Source organism: Eucyclogobius newberryi, unplaced genomic scaffold (assembly GCF_026437365.1).
Source record: "Eucyclogobius newberryi isolate DKJ021-1_F unplaced genomic scaffold, fEucNew1.0.hap1 SCAF_4, whole genome shotgun sequence".
Lineage (NCBI taxonomy): Eukaryota > Metazoa > Chordata > Actinopteri > Gobiiformes > Gobiidae > Eucyclogobius > Eucyclogobius newberryi.
Genome location: NW_027316056.1, coordinates 2184014 through 2200632, shown reverse-complemented (window position 1 = coordinate 2200632; position 16619 = coordinate 2184014). Strand labels below are relative to the sequence as shown.

General features: G+C 44.2%; 1 protein-coding gene across 1 annotated transcript in view; it reads left to right on the top strand.

Annotated features, from left to right (window-relative positions):
• LOC140378275 (dynein axonemal light chain 4) overlaps window positions 1-16254 on the top strand; it is a 38490-nt gene extending 22236 nt beyond the window's left edge. Inside the window, exons 3-4 of the mRNA XM_072464041.1 lie at window positions 10173-10256; window positions 15245-16254. Coding sequence (XP_072320142.1) covers window positions 10173-10256; window positions 15245-15409 — 249 coding nt within the window. The 3' untranslated portion in view covers window positions 15410-16254. The remainder of the gene's footprint in view (window positions 1-10172; window positions 10257-15244) is intronic.
• The last annotated feature ends 365 nt before the right edge of the window (window positions 16255-16619 follow it).

Here is a 16619-nt window from a genome sequence, read left to right as displayed (position 1 = left end):
ACTGCATAGATATTTGAACTATGTTGGGGAGTTTGTACCTTCTTGTCCTCGATGGTCCAACCCTTTGTTTTTTCGGCAGGTAAAAGAACTTTAAAAAATCTGGCAAAAAACATATTTACAAATTAAAGCTGTTCTAAATTCTTTACTATTAAAAAATAAAAACATTGGGGACAAAAAGGAACTGGAGGACAAATTAAAATCTATTGTTGCACGGAAGGGCACAGTTTCAAGAGTCTATAAAATGTCGTGCCACACCACAAGAGGATGTCAACAACGCAACAACAAAAAAATCAATGGAGTCAGGATATGAGGATCCTATAACTGCCCCGTAATGGAAAACTGCACTCCAAAAATGTACTAAACTAACCAAATGTGTTAAATACAAAAATATACAGCTCAAAATATGATATCGAGCTTACATTACATTATAATAAATGATGAAATCTCTGCTGGTTGCGGGGCAAAAGGCACACTCATACATATGTTGTGGCGATGCTCAGTAGTGGAATCGTTTTGGAATAGGGTCATTGACAAATTGTCCAGTATGTTCAATATACAGATTCCACTGTTTCCACTGTTTTGTCTTTTTGGAATAAGAACCCTAGACTCGTGTAAAAAGAATGGATATTATTGTTGGTTTTATATTAGTCAAACGAATTATTTGAATGAACTGGAAAGAGCGTAAGAAAAACTGTTTTGAAATGAACAATTGGTTAAAACATTTTCTGTACCTACTTTCTATGGAGCAAGCTGCTCTTCTTCTGGACATTGACCCTAAAATAAAAACAGCTGGCCCATGGACTACAGAGTGAACAAAAATAATGGTTAATATATTTGTTATATACTGTAAATTATTAACTTGAATATATCTACATTTATGTGTATATTCATGCTGATGGCTATAATGGTGTACATGTTGCAGGTGCACTAAAAAGCCTTAGCATACAGTGTACTGAATACGAGTAGGAATATGTGTACATATTTATATATGTGGGTATATGTAGCCATAAGTGTATAACTGAAAATATATGTACTAATGTATGTTGACACCCAGGAACTCTGAACTGTACCCCTGTTCCCCTGTTCCCCACCCGTTTTACCCGTCCCACCTTTTTATTATTATTATTATTTTTGTATTTTCTGTCTTACTTGTATGTTGCTATTGTCATTGTTTCTCATTGTTTTCTTTCTAAAAAATATAATAAAAGCGCCCTCCTCGCAAGAGGCTAACATGGCAAGCGGTGCCGACCGCAACCTTTCACCCATGGGGAGACCGGGTTCCACCAGCCCGGATAAAGAATCCTACAGAATAATACTGCTGGAGGAGGAAGAAGAGGTAGCGCTGCACCGGCTCATGATGTATGAAACAAAATGCGAAATGCAGCATGCTATGGCGTCGCTCAGAACGGAAACGATGGGTCTGAGCCAACTTGAGCAGTTTGAAAGCGACATAAGGGAGCTGAAAGAGGGGGAGGATACGGATCTAGCATCGAAGAAGCTGACCAGCGTATTTCAGACAATAAAGATGAGCTGCAGACACTGAGGTGAGATGAATATGATGCTGCTGCAGACGGAGAGCAAGAATATGAAAAGTAAGATCCTGGATTTGGAGACCAGATCACACAGACGTGGGGACCTGCCCAATACGTCGATCGCGATCGACCGGTCGATCTCAGAGGCAGTGAAAGTTGATCGTACCGAAATGCCAAAGCGCACGCCGGAAAGTGCCAGAAAGCTCCGGAAAGCACGCTGTGTAATGCAGAGGAAGGAGGAGAGGAAGATCTGGTTAAACTCAACCTTCGTAGTTGTGGTCAGTATATTTTATTTTCAGAATACTCAGCTGTATCAAATGGTCTAGTTAAATAGTAGATTTTGTCTCTCCTTTTTATATTGCACATTTGTATATGATAAACAATATTGGGCAATTAATGAAAGCCTACATTGTGTTTCTATAGCCTAATTATGGTTAAACAAAAATAAAAACCTGTTTAATACTGACAATAAAAATAATACAAAAATTTACAATAATTTAGATCTATAGGTAGATCTTCAGGCTTTGTCGAATATAAAAGTAGCTTGTGAGCCGAAAATGTGTGGGCACCCCTGACGTAGACCCACCCCCCTGTTAATGGAGGGGTTTTTACTCTGTTGAAAGTGTATTTACTCATTATGGGACTCATTTGTTTTGCTCTAATTTTTGTTTTATTTAATGGATGTCATGCCTTTGTTTTATATTGCTTTCTGTGTCGTTGCTGGGGTGGCAGACCTAAATCCAATAGAAAATCTTTGGAGGGAGCAGAAACTTCATGTTGCTCAGTGACAGCCCTGACACCTGAGAGATCTGTAGAAGATCTGTGTTTAGGAGTGGGCAAAACTGGTCAAGAACTATAGGAAATGTTTGACCTCTGTAATTGTAAACAAAGGCTTCTGTACCAAATATTAACATTGATTTTCTCAGGTGTTCAAATACCTCCATACTTTTCAGACTTTAAAGGTTGAATGGACGATTTTTTTCGGCCCAAATCGGAGTCTTATTTCCTCGTGGCGTGGACTGCCGATTAGTTCTGCCACGTGTCAATCATAAACCGCACCTACCGCTCACCTGCATTGCCTCGTTCACCTGCAGCCGCGTGCGGCTCGTCCCCCAAGAGCAGCATGTTTCCGCGTGTCTAAGCGCATTGATCTATCATAATATAGTTCCCTCAGTGTACGGGACAAAATTATGACGGAGAAAGACTGTTCGAGCTGTCTCATAAGAGACGGAAATCTACGGGAGACGAGAGATGCGATGTGATCCGTCGCGCTAATAAACAAACGCACGTGTGTGTTGTATCAGTCCGCACGGGGGAGTGCGCATGCGCACTTCCGCCTGAGTTCTCAAATCGCCGAAAAATCGTCCATTGCGCCTTTAAGACGCTACTTTTTTCCCGCGCTTTGAACCCTGCGGTCATTATTACGGCACATCTAATTTATAGATTTTTAGTGGCAAATGGCCACCAGGGGGCAATCTTGCCGGAAGCGCAAGCGTTTGACACGCTGTAGAAGAAGAAGTCAGTGGATGCACTGTCCACATTGTGTTTTCTATAGTTTAGCTTCCTGCTTCCGAAGAGTGCACACGCTTTTTCGCTCGCTCTGCTTGTTATCGCTGCTTTCCTTATTTATTTTGCTTTTTAATCAGTTTTTGTCTTCCAAACATTTTTGCTTTAGACTTTTTCAAGTAAACCAAGGATTTTAAGAACATTTTTCCAGTTTTAACGACATATCTGACGCCAGCGACATGTCCGGGAGAAGAAGGGAGAAAGACTGTGAACGCTGTCGGAAATATCAACAAGAAATTAATGAGCTGAAAACACGGATATTTGTTTTGGAATCTGAAAAAGTTTTTCACGATACAATTCCTGTGTCAACCGATGGTAAGAAGAGCATACTTTTTTACAAGAAAAACTGCTACTTTCAACCTAAACCGCAGTGACTCTGTGTCATTTCCAAAACTGTCTAAAAACCAGAAAGACCAGGCTGTTTCTTGGAACAAACTTGGAGCAAAGCCTAAACCAGGCATGTCCAAACTAGGGCCCGGGGGCCAAATGCGGCACGCAGACCAATTTTTGTAGGCCCTCCAGCTTCCTGCTACGTCGGCCCAAACAGCAAAAAGTTATATAGGCAAAGGTTATAAGGCATATTGATGTTATACCGACCTAATGTTAATGTTCTAGGTCTAATTAAAGGTGTGGAGGCTCATCGCAATTACGTCAAATGCAAAATTCTGAATGATTCACTGTCATTCAACAAATTCGACATTGTCAAGTTGTTTGTGGCCCTCTGGCCGTTTCAAAATGCGGCCCTTGGTGAAAAAAGTTTGGACACCCCTGGCCTAAACGATACAAAGATAACGTGAAGTCACCTAAAATACAGCTCACAAACAGATTTTTACCACTTTCAGAGATGGAATGAAATGAAAAAAGGAAAGATGACGTGGCCAAAATACAGCGAGGAGGATCTGTGCCAGGAGCCAAGGTGACGCAGATTGTTTTGGTTGCAGACGGCGCGATAACTCACGTGACGCATGAAAAGATAAACACACATTCTTTTCCAAGCACCACTGTTTGAGATAATGTCACTCCTTCCAAATATTATGGCTAAGCATGGAGGAGCTAAACAGCTGATTGTGCACGTGGGTGCAGTGGACATGCGGCGGGAACAGACTGAAGTTTTGAAAAAAGACTTTTTGAAGTTATTCGACGTGCTTGATAAAATGGAAATCACAACGTTCATAAGTGGACCTCATCCAAACATCGACAGGAGGATAAACAAGTTTAGCCGGCTTCTTCAACTGAACACATGGCTGTCCAAAGAGTGTGCCCCGAGAGGACTGCACTACATTGAGAACTTCTATCTATTCTGGAAACGAGAGGACCTGTTTAAGAGAAATGGCCCCCACCTATGTAGAGGTGGAGTGAGGGTGCTGACAGAGAACCTGCTCCATGCTCTGAGGCATTGGACTGGGCCTGGACAGGGTCCTGAGCAGATAGTTAGAGAAAAGAGGAATGAGAGAAGAATTCCTGCTCCATCAGCCAGAGACCGAGCCAATGTTTCAACATCAACAGCACCACAACCTCAGCCTCCACCAAAGCTGCTCCACCGCCACCAGCAAAGGATTCAGCTCCAGCTGCTCCACATTCACCTCCACCGCCTCCAGCAAAGGAACAATCTTCAAAGGCCTTGGACCCATCTATGACAGGCCCAACAACATCCCTGTCATTGCCCCTGCCTTCAGACCATCCCTGGGTTCCCCCTGCAACATCTACTCCCACTAAAGATTCATCATTCTCCTTCTCATCTCCACTCTCACCCATGGGCCTTCCCAGCCATTTTGAAAGTCTGATCAAATCAGGCATTAAGATGACTCCACTCACGCCCAATATAGCAAGGGCTATGTCAATACTTATCAACTCTTCCCTGCACAAGCCGACTACACCAACAAAAGCCCCACCACCCATCCCCCCTCGCCTCTCACCTGGTCGCAAACTCTCCTCGGCTACAAAATTCCCACCACCCATCCAACCTCGCCTTTCACCTGGTATCTCCCATAGCTAGGATGCACTGGGTCTCAGCGTTGCCGGGACTTATTGTCATATTAAAAATCAAACCAACCCGGGGCCCTATGTAAAAAGAGCCCCCCCTAGTGCTATTCCTGTAGTCACATCATCACACAGATGGAAAAACAAAATGCGAGTCAGGCCCAATCTGAGAAATTTTATTCATATTCCCTGTGAAAAGATAAGGCCCAGCCCCACTGAAACTAGTCTGAAACTTGCTGTGCTAAATGTCAGATCCTTATGTAACAAATCTCTCTTAATTAATAATTTTATTTCTTCTTATAATCTTGATTTTATGTTTTTAACTGAAACATGGCTTGACAAAAACACAGGAAATGTAGTTCTGATAGAATCTGCTCCACCTAACTTTAAGTTTAAATCTGAAACACGAGAAAACAAAAAAGGGGGTGGAGTCTGTGCTGTCTTTAGAGATGAAATAATTACCCGCAGGTTGTCTTTTGGGGTGTTTTCATCATTTGAGTATGTATCCTTTAAAATGGAGCTAAAACAGTCTCCATCCATTCTCTTCATTGTTTTATACAAGCCTCTCCAGCACTTTCAAAGTTTTATTGATGATTTTACTAAGATACTTTCAGTCGTATGCACAGACTTTGATGGTTTGGTCATTACAGGTGATTTCAATGTGCATGTTGATAATATTTGTGACAGAAACGCTAAAGAGCTTGATGCTGTCCTTGAAACCTTCAGTTTTACTCAGCATGTGAGAGGCCCCACCCACAGCAGAGTGGCCCCACCCACAGCAAAGGACACACTCTAGATCTCATAATTACAAAGGGGGTAAATATTTCAAATGTCAATGTGGTTGATGTTGCTCTGTCTGATCATTTCTGTGTCTTCTTTCACCTGTCTGTTTCTCCCAAACCACCGGTTGGTCCTGCAGTTGTTCAGAGGAGACGCATAAATGATGGCACAGGTGCACTGTTTATGGAAATGATAAACTTTGAATATGTCTCATGTTCTAATGTAAATGATTTGTTGAACTCTGTTACATCTAGTGTTTTGAATGTTCTGGACACCATCGCCCCTATGAAGGCTAAAATGGATTAAAACGGCCGCTCACTGGCCTCTCCAAACGAGCTGTAAAACAGCTGCAGTTCATCCAGAACGCTGCTGCTCGGGTCCTGACTAGAACCAGGAAGTACGATCACATTAGTCCTGTTCTCAGGTCTCTGCACTGCCCCCTGTGGCTCAGAGAATAGACTTTAAAGCAGCTCTGCTTGTGTACAAGTCTCTCCATGGCCTAGCACCAAAGTACATCTTGGATATGTTGATGCCATATGAACCATCTCGGACTCTAAGGACCTCAGGGACCGGCCTCCTGCTGGTGCCAGAGTCAGGACAAAACATGGGGAATCTGCATTTCAGTTTTATGCATCTAAAATCTGGAACAGTCTTCCTGAAGATGTGAGACAGGCTTCTACTCTGACAATGTTCAAATCTAAGCTAAAAACAGTTTTGTTTAGCTGCGCATATGACTGAAAGGATTTTTTCTTTGCACTCTTCTCTTTTGTTTGTGATTTTATTAGTTTAGACAATCAGTTGGATTGATAATTTTTAATTTAGTTAATTTGATTGTATTTCTGTTTCTGTAATTTCTTTGTGATTTTAATGCATTTTTCCTGCTGTGTGAAGCACTTTGAATTGCCTTGTGTATGAAATGTGCTCTAAAAATAAACTTGCCTTGCCTAAGCTTCAAAACGCTGTGTGTTTTATTACAATAAGTCTCATATTCACATAGAAATTAGTCTAATGAGGAAGTGACTCTAGACACGGCAGAAAACAAAGACACACGCGGAGCGCGGACATGCGATATACGGTGGTCTGCAGTTCAGAACCTGCCGCAGTGAAATGAGACTTTCTTGGCCAGACAAGACACATGTGCATCATTATCTGGACCATATTTCTGTGTAAATATCTCATGTCACTCACTCGATGAGTACGAGCTCAAGAGCAGATGAACCAGATGTGAAGACACAGACAAATCAGCCACACAGAGTCATCAAGGACAGAGGGGACAGTAGGGGACAGTAGGGACAGTAGGGGACAGAAGGGACAGCTGTAATGTGTTGGTTAAGCATCAAAATGCTGTGTGTTTTAATACAATCAAACAACTATTCACTTAGATATTAGTCTAATTAGTCCTGCAGAGCAGTGGCCCTCGGGTGCTCTGCAAGACCCCTGGTTCAAAAGACTACCGGGTTTATTTATGTGTAAATATCTCGTTACAATGTGGGCACCTGCGGCTATTTGTCAGGACAAGTTCTATTTTCATCGTAAATATCATGTGCATGGCTTTTATTCAGGAGTGCTGTATAACCTGAAAAGTATGGTATTTGCTGCAATAACATACAAATAAATTATTATTATTATCAAAAGCTTTCTCGGAGTCAAGACCTATTATTACAGCTTTGTTTTGTTGCTTTTGGGAATTTGGGAGTATTTGTTGCATTCTTTTGCACATAATTGAGTTGGATATACAATAGTCCATATTCAAAACTGAGAGTCTATATGAGGCACACTCAAGTCGGTCCATCCACTCTTTAAGTATTAAGGCTATGATGCTTCCTTCCAGGAGAGTGGACGCCGCGTCTCGCTAATCTCACTGCAATAACTGTCTCACGACAATGTGTCACACAACTATGTTACACAATAACGGTGTGTCACACAACTGTGTTACAATATAACTGTCACACATAACTGTGTAACACAGTAACTATGTGTTACACATAGTTATTGTCGTGTGATTAGCGAGACACGGCGCTCGTCAAAGCCCCTCGTCGCCTCAGCGCGCTCCCCCGTTTTCTCCCGAGAACCCCGAGGATGTCGAATTCAAAGGGGTCAAACTCACTCATGTCCAGGACAAAAACAAGACTTGTTGTGTCTGGAAAAATCCAGAGTCGTAAGAGAAGTCATTCTGATACAAACAGCTTATCGTCATGACGACTCTGGTGGTGATATGTAACTTGTGAGTGTAAAGATTCATGCAAATAGTCATCTGATGATGATCATGATGATGATGTGGAAGAAAGTTGTAAATTAGGCCATCTGACTTGGTGTTAATTAATTTGTTCCACAACTAATTTTAGTTGCAAGTTTTCTGTTTTATTTTGAAAAAAATTAAGTGTACAGAATATTTACAAATACATTTGAAATAAATAATCTTGTTATATCAATGGAAAATATTGATTGTTAGTCATTTTCGTGTTTTGTTATGCTCAAAATTAAGAAAAAAGAACGGATTGTGTGGATACGACAGACACGTCCGAACGAGGCTGTCGGCTGTCCGGACGTGTGGATACGACAGACATGTCCAAACGAGGCTGTCCGGACGTGTGGATACGACAGACATGTCCGAACGAGGCTGTCCGGACGTCTGGATACGATACATGTGTGGAGTTGTGGAGCATGTCTTCAACATGAGCCTGAAGCTGAGGGTGGTACCACAGGTCTGGAAGACCTCCTGTCTGGTACCTGTGCCCAAGAAACCGCGCGCCAAAGACCTCAACAGCTTCAGGCCGGTGGCTCTCACGTCCCATCTGATGAAGACACTGAAGCGGCTGGTCCTGGACCACCTCCGCTCCACAGTGAGCTCAGCCATGGACCCGTTGCAGTTTGCATACCGGCCTGGCATCGGAGTGGAGGACGCCGTCATCGCCCTGCTGCACCGCTCTCTCTCTCACCTGGAAAAGCCTGGCAGCTCTGTGAGGATCCTGGTCTTTGATCTCTCCAGCGCCTTCAACACCATCAGCTCCTGAGGGACAAGCTGGAGAAGGCTGGTGTGGAGTACAGAGGACTGGAGCAGGACTTTGTGGACTGGTGTCAGCGGAACCACCTCCTTAGCAAGCGGGGAAGACCAAGGAGATGGTGGTGGACTTCCGCAGACGCCACTCCACTGCCCCCTCACCAGTGAACATCCAGGGACGGGACATTGAGAGAGTGACTCATACAAGTACCTGGGTGTTCATCTGAACCACAAACTGGACTGGACTCATAACACAGACTGTACAGGAAGAGCCAGAGTCGGCTCTACCTCCTGAAGAGACTCAGGTCTTTTGGAGTGACAGGGCCACTCCTGAAGACCTTCTATGACTCTGTGGTGGCATCAGCTCCTGTATGGTGTGGTCTGCTGGAGCAGCAGCATCACAGAGAGGGAGAGGAAGAGAATGGACAGAGTCATCAAGAAGTCCAGCTCCGTCCTGGGCTGTACTCTGGACTCGGTGCAGGAGGTGGGGGACAGGAGGGTCCTGGCTAAACTCACATCTATGCTGGACTATGAGTGTCACCCCCTGCAGGACACTCTGTCCACTGCAGGACACTCTGTCCACTCTGGAGAGCAGCTTCAGTGACTGATCCACCCTCGCTGTGTGAAGGAGACGTTTCACAGGTCTTTCCTTCTGCTGCTGTCAGACTCTACAACAAATACTGTCATACCCATGTGCAATACTGACTTAACCATGTGCAATACTGACTTAACCATGTGCAATACTGACTTAATCATGTGCAATACTGACTTAACCATGTGCAATACTGACTTAACCATGTGCATATAACTGCTGTAAATAAGAGTGTTTACTTTTTATTATCATTATTTTTGTCTTATGTTATTTTTATTTTTTCTTTCTATTCCTTATGAAGAATATGAGAGGTTTTGTCTTTAAAAGTTTTGTTTATAAGAGTGTTGTTTGTTTGTTTTTAAAGCTTTCTATAAGTTATCTGTTCTTTACCTCTGTATCTACTTGTGTTGCAACACCAAAATGTCCCCATTGTGTGGACAAATAAAGGCTTCTCTTCTCTTCTCTTCTGTTATGACCAGGCGCAGTTACCACTGGTCTGAAGTTGAGCTGTTGGTGAATATTTTCAAAAGATGAAGAAAATCTACAGAGCTCTTTTTTTCTAAATTCAGCAACTGAAACATTACATTCTGAGAACCTGCTACATAGATTATCTTCCATACTGGTGCTTTTCCAATACTCTAAACATTGAATTTGTTATTGATGTTGTGCACTTGATTGTGATGTTCAGATGATGTTGAGTTTGGATGTCCTGTTCCTGCAGCACACGGACATGCCAGAGGAAATGAGAGTGGAGACGATGGAGCTGTGTGTGACGGCGTGTGAGAAGTTTGCAACCAACAATGAGGTGAGTGTCAGATCATGTTTGTGAGGAGAGTCTGCATGCTCTCTTCAGAGATGCTTGAAGTGAGACTACACATATAAGTTTGTGAGGAGAGTCTGCATGCTCTCTTCAGAGATGCTTGAAGTGAGACTGCACATAGATGTTTGTGAGGAGAGTCTGCATGCTCTCTTCAGAGATGCTTCAAGTGAGACTACACATATATGTTTGTGAGGAGAGTCTGCATGCTCTCTTCAGAGATGCTTGAAGTGAGACTACACATATATGTTTGTGAGGAGAGTCTGCATGCTCTCTTCGGAGATGCTTGAAGTGAGACTGCACATAGATGTTTGTGAGGAGAGTCTGCATGCTCTCTTCAGAGATGCTTGAAGTGAGACTACACATATATGTTTGTGAGGAGAGTCTGCATGCTCTCTTCAGAGATGCTTGAAGTGAGACTACACATATATGTTTGTGAGGAGAGTCTGCATGCTCTCTTCGGAGATGCTTGAAGTGAGACTGCACATAGATGTTTGTGAGGAGAGTCTGCATGCTCTCTTCAGAGATGCTTGAAGTGAGACTACACATATATGTTTGTGAGGAGAGTCTGCATGCTCTCTTCAGAGATGCTTGAAGTGAGACTACACATATATGTTTGTGAGGAGAGTCTGCATGCTCTCTTCAGAGATGCTTGAAGTGAGACTACACATAGATGTTTGTGAGGAGAGTCTGCATGCTCTCTTCAGAGATGCTTGAAGTGAGACTACACATATATGTTTGTGAGGAGAGTCTGCATGCTCTCTTCAGAGATGCTTGAAGTGAGACTACACATATGTGACTGACCGTGGCTAATCCAGTTACATGTCTACCCGGAGACATTTTGAGTAAGTTGTGGTCATTTGAATGTATACAACTCTCAAACCCATTCACTGAGAAAACGGCTTCCAAAGTTTCTCACCTGAGTGAGCCCAGAGTCACAGGGGGGCTCATTTGCATCTCATTGAGATAAGCCCTCCCCCCTGTCACACTGACACCACCTCCCCCTACAGCTGTCACTCAAGACTCAAGAGGAGTGTTGTTATTGATGTGAACTGGACTTGAATCAGAATTAGAAGTTACTATATTAAAATGGAAATACTTGGATTACAAAAGGCCCTGAATAGAATCAAAGAATCAGAATGAGAATAGAGTTCATTGCATTTGTCGATAAACATAATTCACAGGTGATTCAGTGCAACAACAATGGTGCACTGAATGATTCAACACAAACAACAAAAGATAAGATAAGAGCCTTTAATGTTACAACACAGTAGATACAGGGGGAAAGGACAGTAACTTATAGGAAGTTTAAAAAACACTCTTAATAGAAGAACTCTTATAAACAGATGCCAGGGCCAGGTATACGAACTGCAACGGGTCCATGGCTTTGAATATATGAGATATGAGATAATAGATATGATATGTACACCACCAGAGTCCAATTACATCAGAGATCACATCCTCATCCTCTTCTTGGTCTGTGCACTCTTCTGTGCTGTGACTCTCGGCTCTTGGCATCAAAGCTGTAAACAAATAACAGGACATTTAAGAAATGGCTAACTATTTCACATAAAACACTCATTAACACAATGTGAGAGTTTCAATATAAATACCTGAAGTGCTGATAACTCTTGATCTTTGGAAGCCGTCTGAAGAAGGGACTCAGATGCTTCTGCCAGTCCAAGTTCTTGACAAACACTTTGCCATCCGCCGTTCCAACAAGCTGTGGGATATTGAGGTGAGACTCAGGAGAGCTGTTTTCCACTACCTGATGACAAGGGCGACAATGTAAAAAAATGAGAACAGAAGAAACATATCTTAAGCAGAGAGCAGCACTGAAGTTTTGCCAGGCTAATGTTTACACATTACAGTAGTCAAATAATATAAACTCAAAGTGTCAACCCTGGTCTTCATGTATGCTCGCTTGATAATCTGATGATCTGTGCGTGGCCTGCAGCTTCTGATGTGTGGGAGAAGCTGTTTCCACAGTGATCTGAAGCTTGATGTACAAACTGCAGGCTCACCTGAAAAACAGATGTTGCTTATGGTTAATTATACTCTAATCATTAAAACATGAAAATCACCAAAATAATGTTTTACACTTACCAAGCTCCTTAGCAGACTTCACGTAGAGACAGGTCATGTCAGTCAGGGTGTCTTTGCCAATTCTGAAAAGGGGGATGACATAGCAAAGTTTAGCTTACAACTTAGCTCCGAATAGCTGCGATTAGCTCCGGACTGTGGGGCTAACAGCCGGTTTAGCACCATAAAACAGACACAAAGCATGACCCACACAACCCGCGGGCCAACCCACGCCGAAAAATAACCCGATAACATGGTGATAACAGCAAGTAGTCACATTAAGCCCGTATTGCAGAGTGCACTGAAGCAACATGTTAGCTTAGCATTAGCTCCACCGTAGCAGACAAGTAAGATTCTAAAGTGATCACGAGACCGCCTTAAAACACAGCGTTAAAGCAATAATTTAGTAGTAAAGTAAAAGTGTACCTGAGTAAACAGTTCCGTTGCAATGTAGTCCAGGAAATGTAAGCTCTGAAGACTGTGCTCTGCAGACGGTCTGGAGTAATGAGAGGAAAACACGGAGCAGCAGCTGTAGCCATGCGGATCACAGCTGATTGGTGGAAAATGTAAACAATACATTGGCTAGAAAAAGGTGACGCCCCCCAGGAGAGCAGGAAAAAGACCCGAAAACACCACATTTTTAACAGCTTAATGTATACGTTTAAGACAACCAATAGTGTTATCTGAAGCACACAGGGGCTTATTCATAACTTCAACTAGCACATTCTGCAAAAAAATGAAAATCACAAATTTGGGGAAAAAAAGTAAAATGCTGTTTTTCTCAGTTTCACCGAGGCCGACATGGTCCGACAATTGCCGTGGCGTGTCACATATATGTTTGTGAGGAGAGTCTGCATGCTCTCTTCAGAGATGCTTGATCAGTTTTATGGAGTCATGGCTGGAGGTGCAGCAGTTTGTGTACAGGGAGAAGAGCAGGGGAGAAAGTACACAGCCCTGTGGTGCTCCTGTGCTGATAGTCCGAGTGTCTGAAACATTCTTCCCCAGCCGCACGCACTGCGTCCGATCTGTCAGGCACGTCCAGATGCTGCAGGGTGAAGTGTAGTACCAGGTTGATGGTGTCGTCCACAGACATGTTTGCTCTGTAGGTGAACTGCAGGGGGTCCAGCAGGGGTCCAGCAGGGGTCCAGCAGGGGGTCCAGCAGGGGGTCCAGCAGGGGGTCCAGCAGGGGGTCCAGCAGGGGGTCCAGCAGGGGGTCCAGCAGGGGGAGGTGAGGGACTTGAGGTGGGGGAGGACCAGACGCTCAAATGACTTCATGACTACAGACATCAGCGCCACAGGTCTGTAATCATTAAGTCCAGTGATCCGGGGCTGTTGGAGATCTAGCTCTCGAAACCTCCTGCTAAACCCGTACTTTGGCTCTTTGTAGCGCTCTCTAGCTCCGCCCTGTGCTCCGCCTCCTTCTGCCTCAGCCTCAGTTTAAGTGTGAACCAGGGTTTGTCATTGTTGAAGGTGACTTTAGTGTGAGATGGTCTAATGCTGTCCTCACAGAATCGAATGTATGATGTCACAGTGACAGTGTCCTCATCCAAAGTGTCTGCTCTGGCAGCTCTGAAGACCTCCCAGTCTGTGATGTCGTAGCTCCTCCCAGTCTGTGATGTCGTAGCTCCTCCCAGTCTGTGATGTCGTAGCTCCTCCCAGTCTGTGATGTTGTAGCTCCTCCCAGTCTGTGATGTCGTAGCTCCTCCCAGTCTGTGATGTCGCAGCTCCTCCCAGTCTGTGATGTCGTAGCTCCTCCCAGTCTGTGATGTCGTAGCTCCTCCCAGTCTGTGATGTCGCAGCTCCTCCCAGTCTGTGATGTCGTAGCTCCTCCCAGTCTGTGATGTCGTAGCTCCTCCCAGTCTGTGATGTCGCAGCTCCTCCCAGTCTGTGATGTCGCAGCTCCTCCCAGTCTGTGATGTCGTAGCTCCTCCCAGTCTGTGATGTCGTAGCTCCTCCCAGTCTGTGATGTCGCAGCTCCTCCCAGTCTGTGATGTCGTAGCTCCTCCCAGTCTGTGATGTCGTAGCTCCTCCCAGTCTGTGATGTCGTAGCTCCTCCCAGTCTGTGATGTCGCAGCTCCTCCCAGTCTGTGATGTCGTAGCTCCTCCCAGTCTGTGATGTCGTAGCTCCTCCCAGTCTGTGATGTCGTAGCTCCTCCCAGTCTGTGATGTCGCAGCTCCTCCCAGTCTGTGATGTCGTAGCTCCTCCCAGTCTGTGATGTCGTAGCTCCTCCCAGTCTGTGATGTCGCAGCTCCTCCCAGTCTGTGATGTCGTAGCTCCTCCCAGTCTGTGATGTCGTAGCTCCTCCCAGTCTGTGATGTCGTAGCCCCTCCCAGTCTGTGATGTCGTAGCTCCTCCCAGTCTGTGATGTCCAAACACACAAGTAGCTCCTCCCAGTCTGTAACGTCCAAACACGCACGTAGCTCCTCCTCCTCTGCCTCATTGGTCCACCTCTTAGAAGTCCTCACTACAGGATTGCAGAGCTTCAGCCTCTGTCTGTTCGTGAGGATCAGATGAACCATGACGTGGTCTGATGAGCCCAGCATGGCTCCGCCCACGGCGTGGAAGGCGTGGCTGACAGTTGTGTAGCAGTGATCCAGTGTGTTCCGCTCTCTGGTCGGGACATTAATAAACGGTCTGTACTTTGGTAGGTCGTGGGTCACATCCCCCTTGTTCAATCCCCCAATATAATACATCTGGATAGTTTGTGTTTGATTGAAGTTTGATTATTGCATTTGTAGTTGGGAAATTGCAAATAAGTTTTTTATGTTTATTACATTGCATTTCATTACGTTTGTGGGGCTAACATGGATTTTCTGTGTATGTAGAAAAAGTTTGAGTTCAGCTCATGAAAACAAGTAAAAAGAGAGTTTAATATAGTTGTGTTTTTTCCAGAGCGCTGCAAAGATGATCAAAGAGTCCATGGACAAGAAGTTTGGCAGTTCATGGCACGTGGTCATCGGCGAAGGCTTTGGCTTTGAGGTCACCCACGAGGTCAAGAACCTGCTCTACATGTTCTTCGGAGGCAGCCTGGCCGTCTGTGTGTGGAAGTGCTCCTGATGCCCTGTCAGTGCTCATGATGCCCTGTCGGTGCTCCTGATGCCCTGTTGGTGCTCCTGATGCCCTGTCGGTGCTCCTGATGCCCTGTCGGTGCTCCTGATGCCCTGTCGGTGCTCCTGATGCCCTGTCGGTGCCCCTGATGCCCTGTCAGTGCTCCTGATGCCCTGTCAGTGCTCCTGATGCCCTGTCAGAGGCAACACACAAGCAGCTGGTTACTACTAACCCAAAGAGCCAAGGACAAGGCTGTATTTCATATCTGGAACATGTTGGATTCTCACCAGTGGACACTTCACACAGATGCTCTGTTTAGTGCTGCACAAAATATCACGGTTATTTCACAGATCTGTCACCTTTTTTATCATGGAGCCTAAAATTAAATTGTTTTTGACTTAAAATATTCACAAAGTGTTTTTAGTTGTGATCCTCTGAATGTATTCATATTTCAACATAGTTTAGGACCTTGTTTAGTCTTGCTTTAGGCCCTACATTTCACCTGGCTGTGGAGCAAGATGAGTCTGATCTGTGGAGTGGCGTGCCCGCTCCCAATAAGCAAGGCTGTTTTCATAGTTTTAAGTAATCAAAATGCCTAGAATTAAAATAATTGCTTTTGTTTTAGTCTTAATATCAGCTTAAATGATTGGCAGTGTGTGGGTGTAATCCCTCATTTGTCCAGGAGTGTTGTAAAAGGTTTTGACTCTCATCCAAGAGTCATTCTCAATCTGTGGACCTGACTTCCTGGTTTTGATTGACAGATTGAGAATGACTCTTGGATGAGAGTCGAAACCTTTTGTTTTCCTAAAACAGAGTCCAGATGCTACAACTAAATCTGTTTCTATGATTCTCAGTGTGGCTTTAAGTTTTGATGTTTAATATATCACTAGTTGTTGAAATGATTAAAACACATTTTCCAAAATGGTTTCTCCTCATGGAGCAACAGTAGAAGAAGTGATCTGAGCAACAGTAGAAGAAGTGATCTGAGCAACAGTAGAAGAAGTGATCTGAGCAACAGTAGAAGAAGTGATCTGAGCAACAGTAGAAGAAGTGCTCTGAGCAACAGTAGAAGAAGTGATCTTCCTCCAGCTCTTGTGTGAGTAAGTACCATGTTAGAACATCGCGCTCTTAACTTCCAAATACAGGAGCACGATAAAAAGCCTTATTTTAAACGTATGCTAACGGCCCTAAGTGGGCCCTGTGTGGGCCCCTTGTGGGC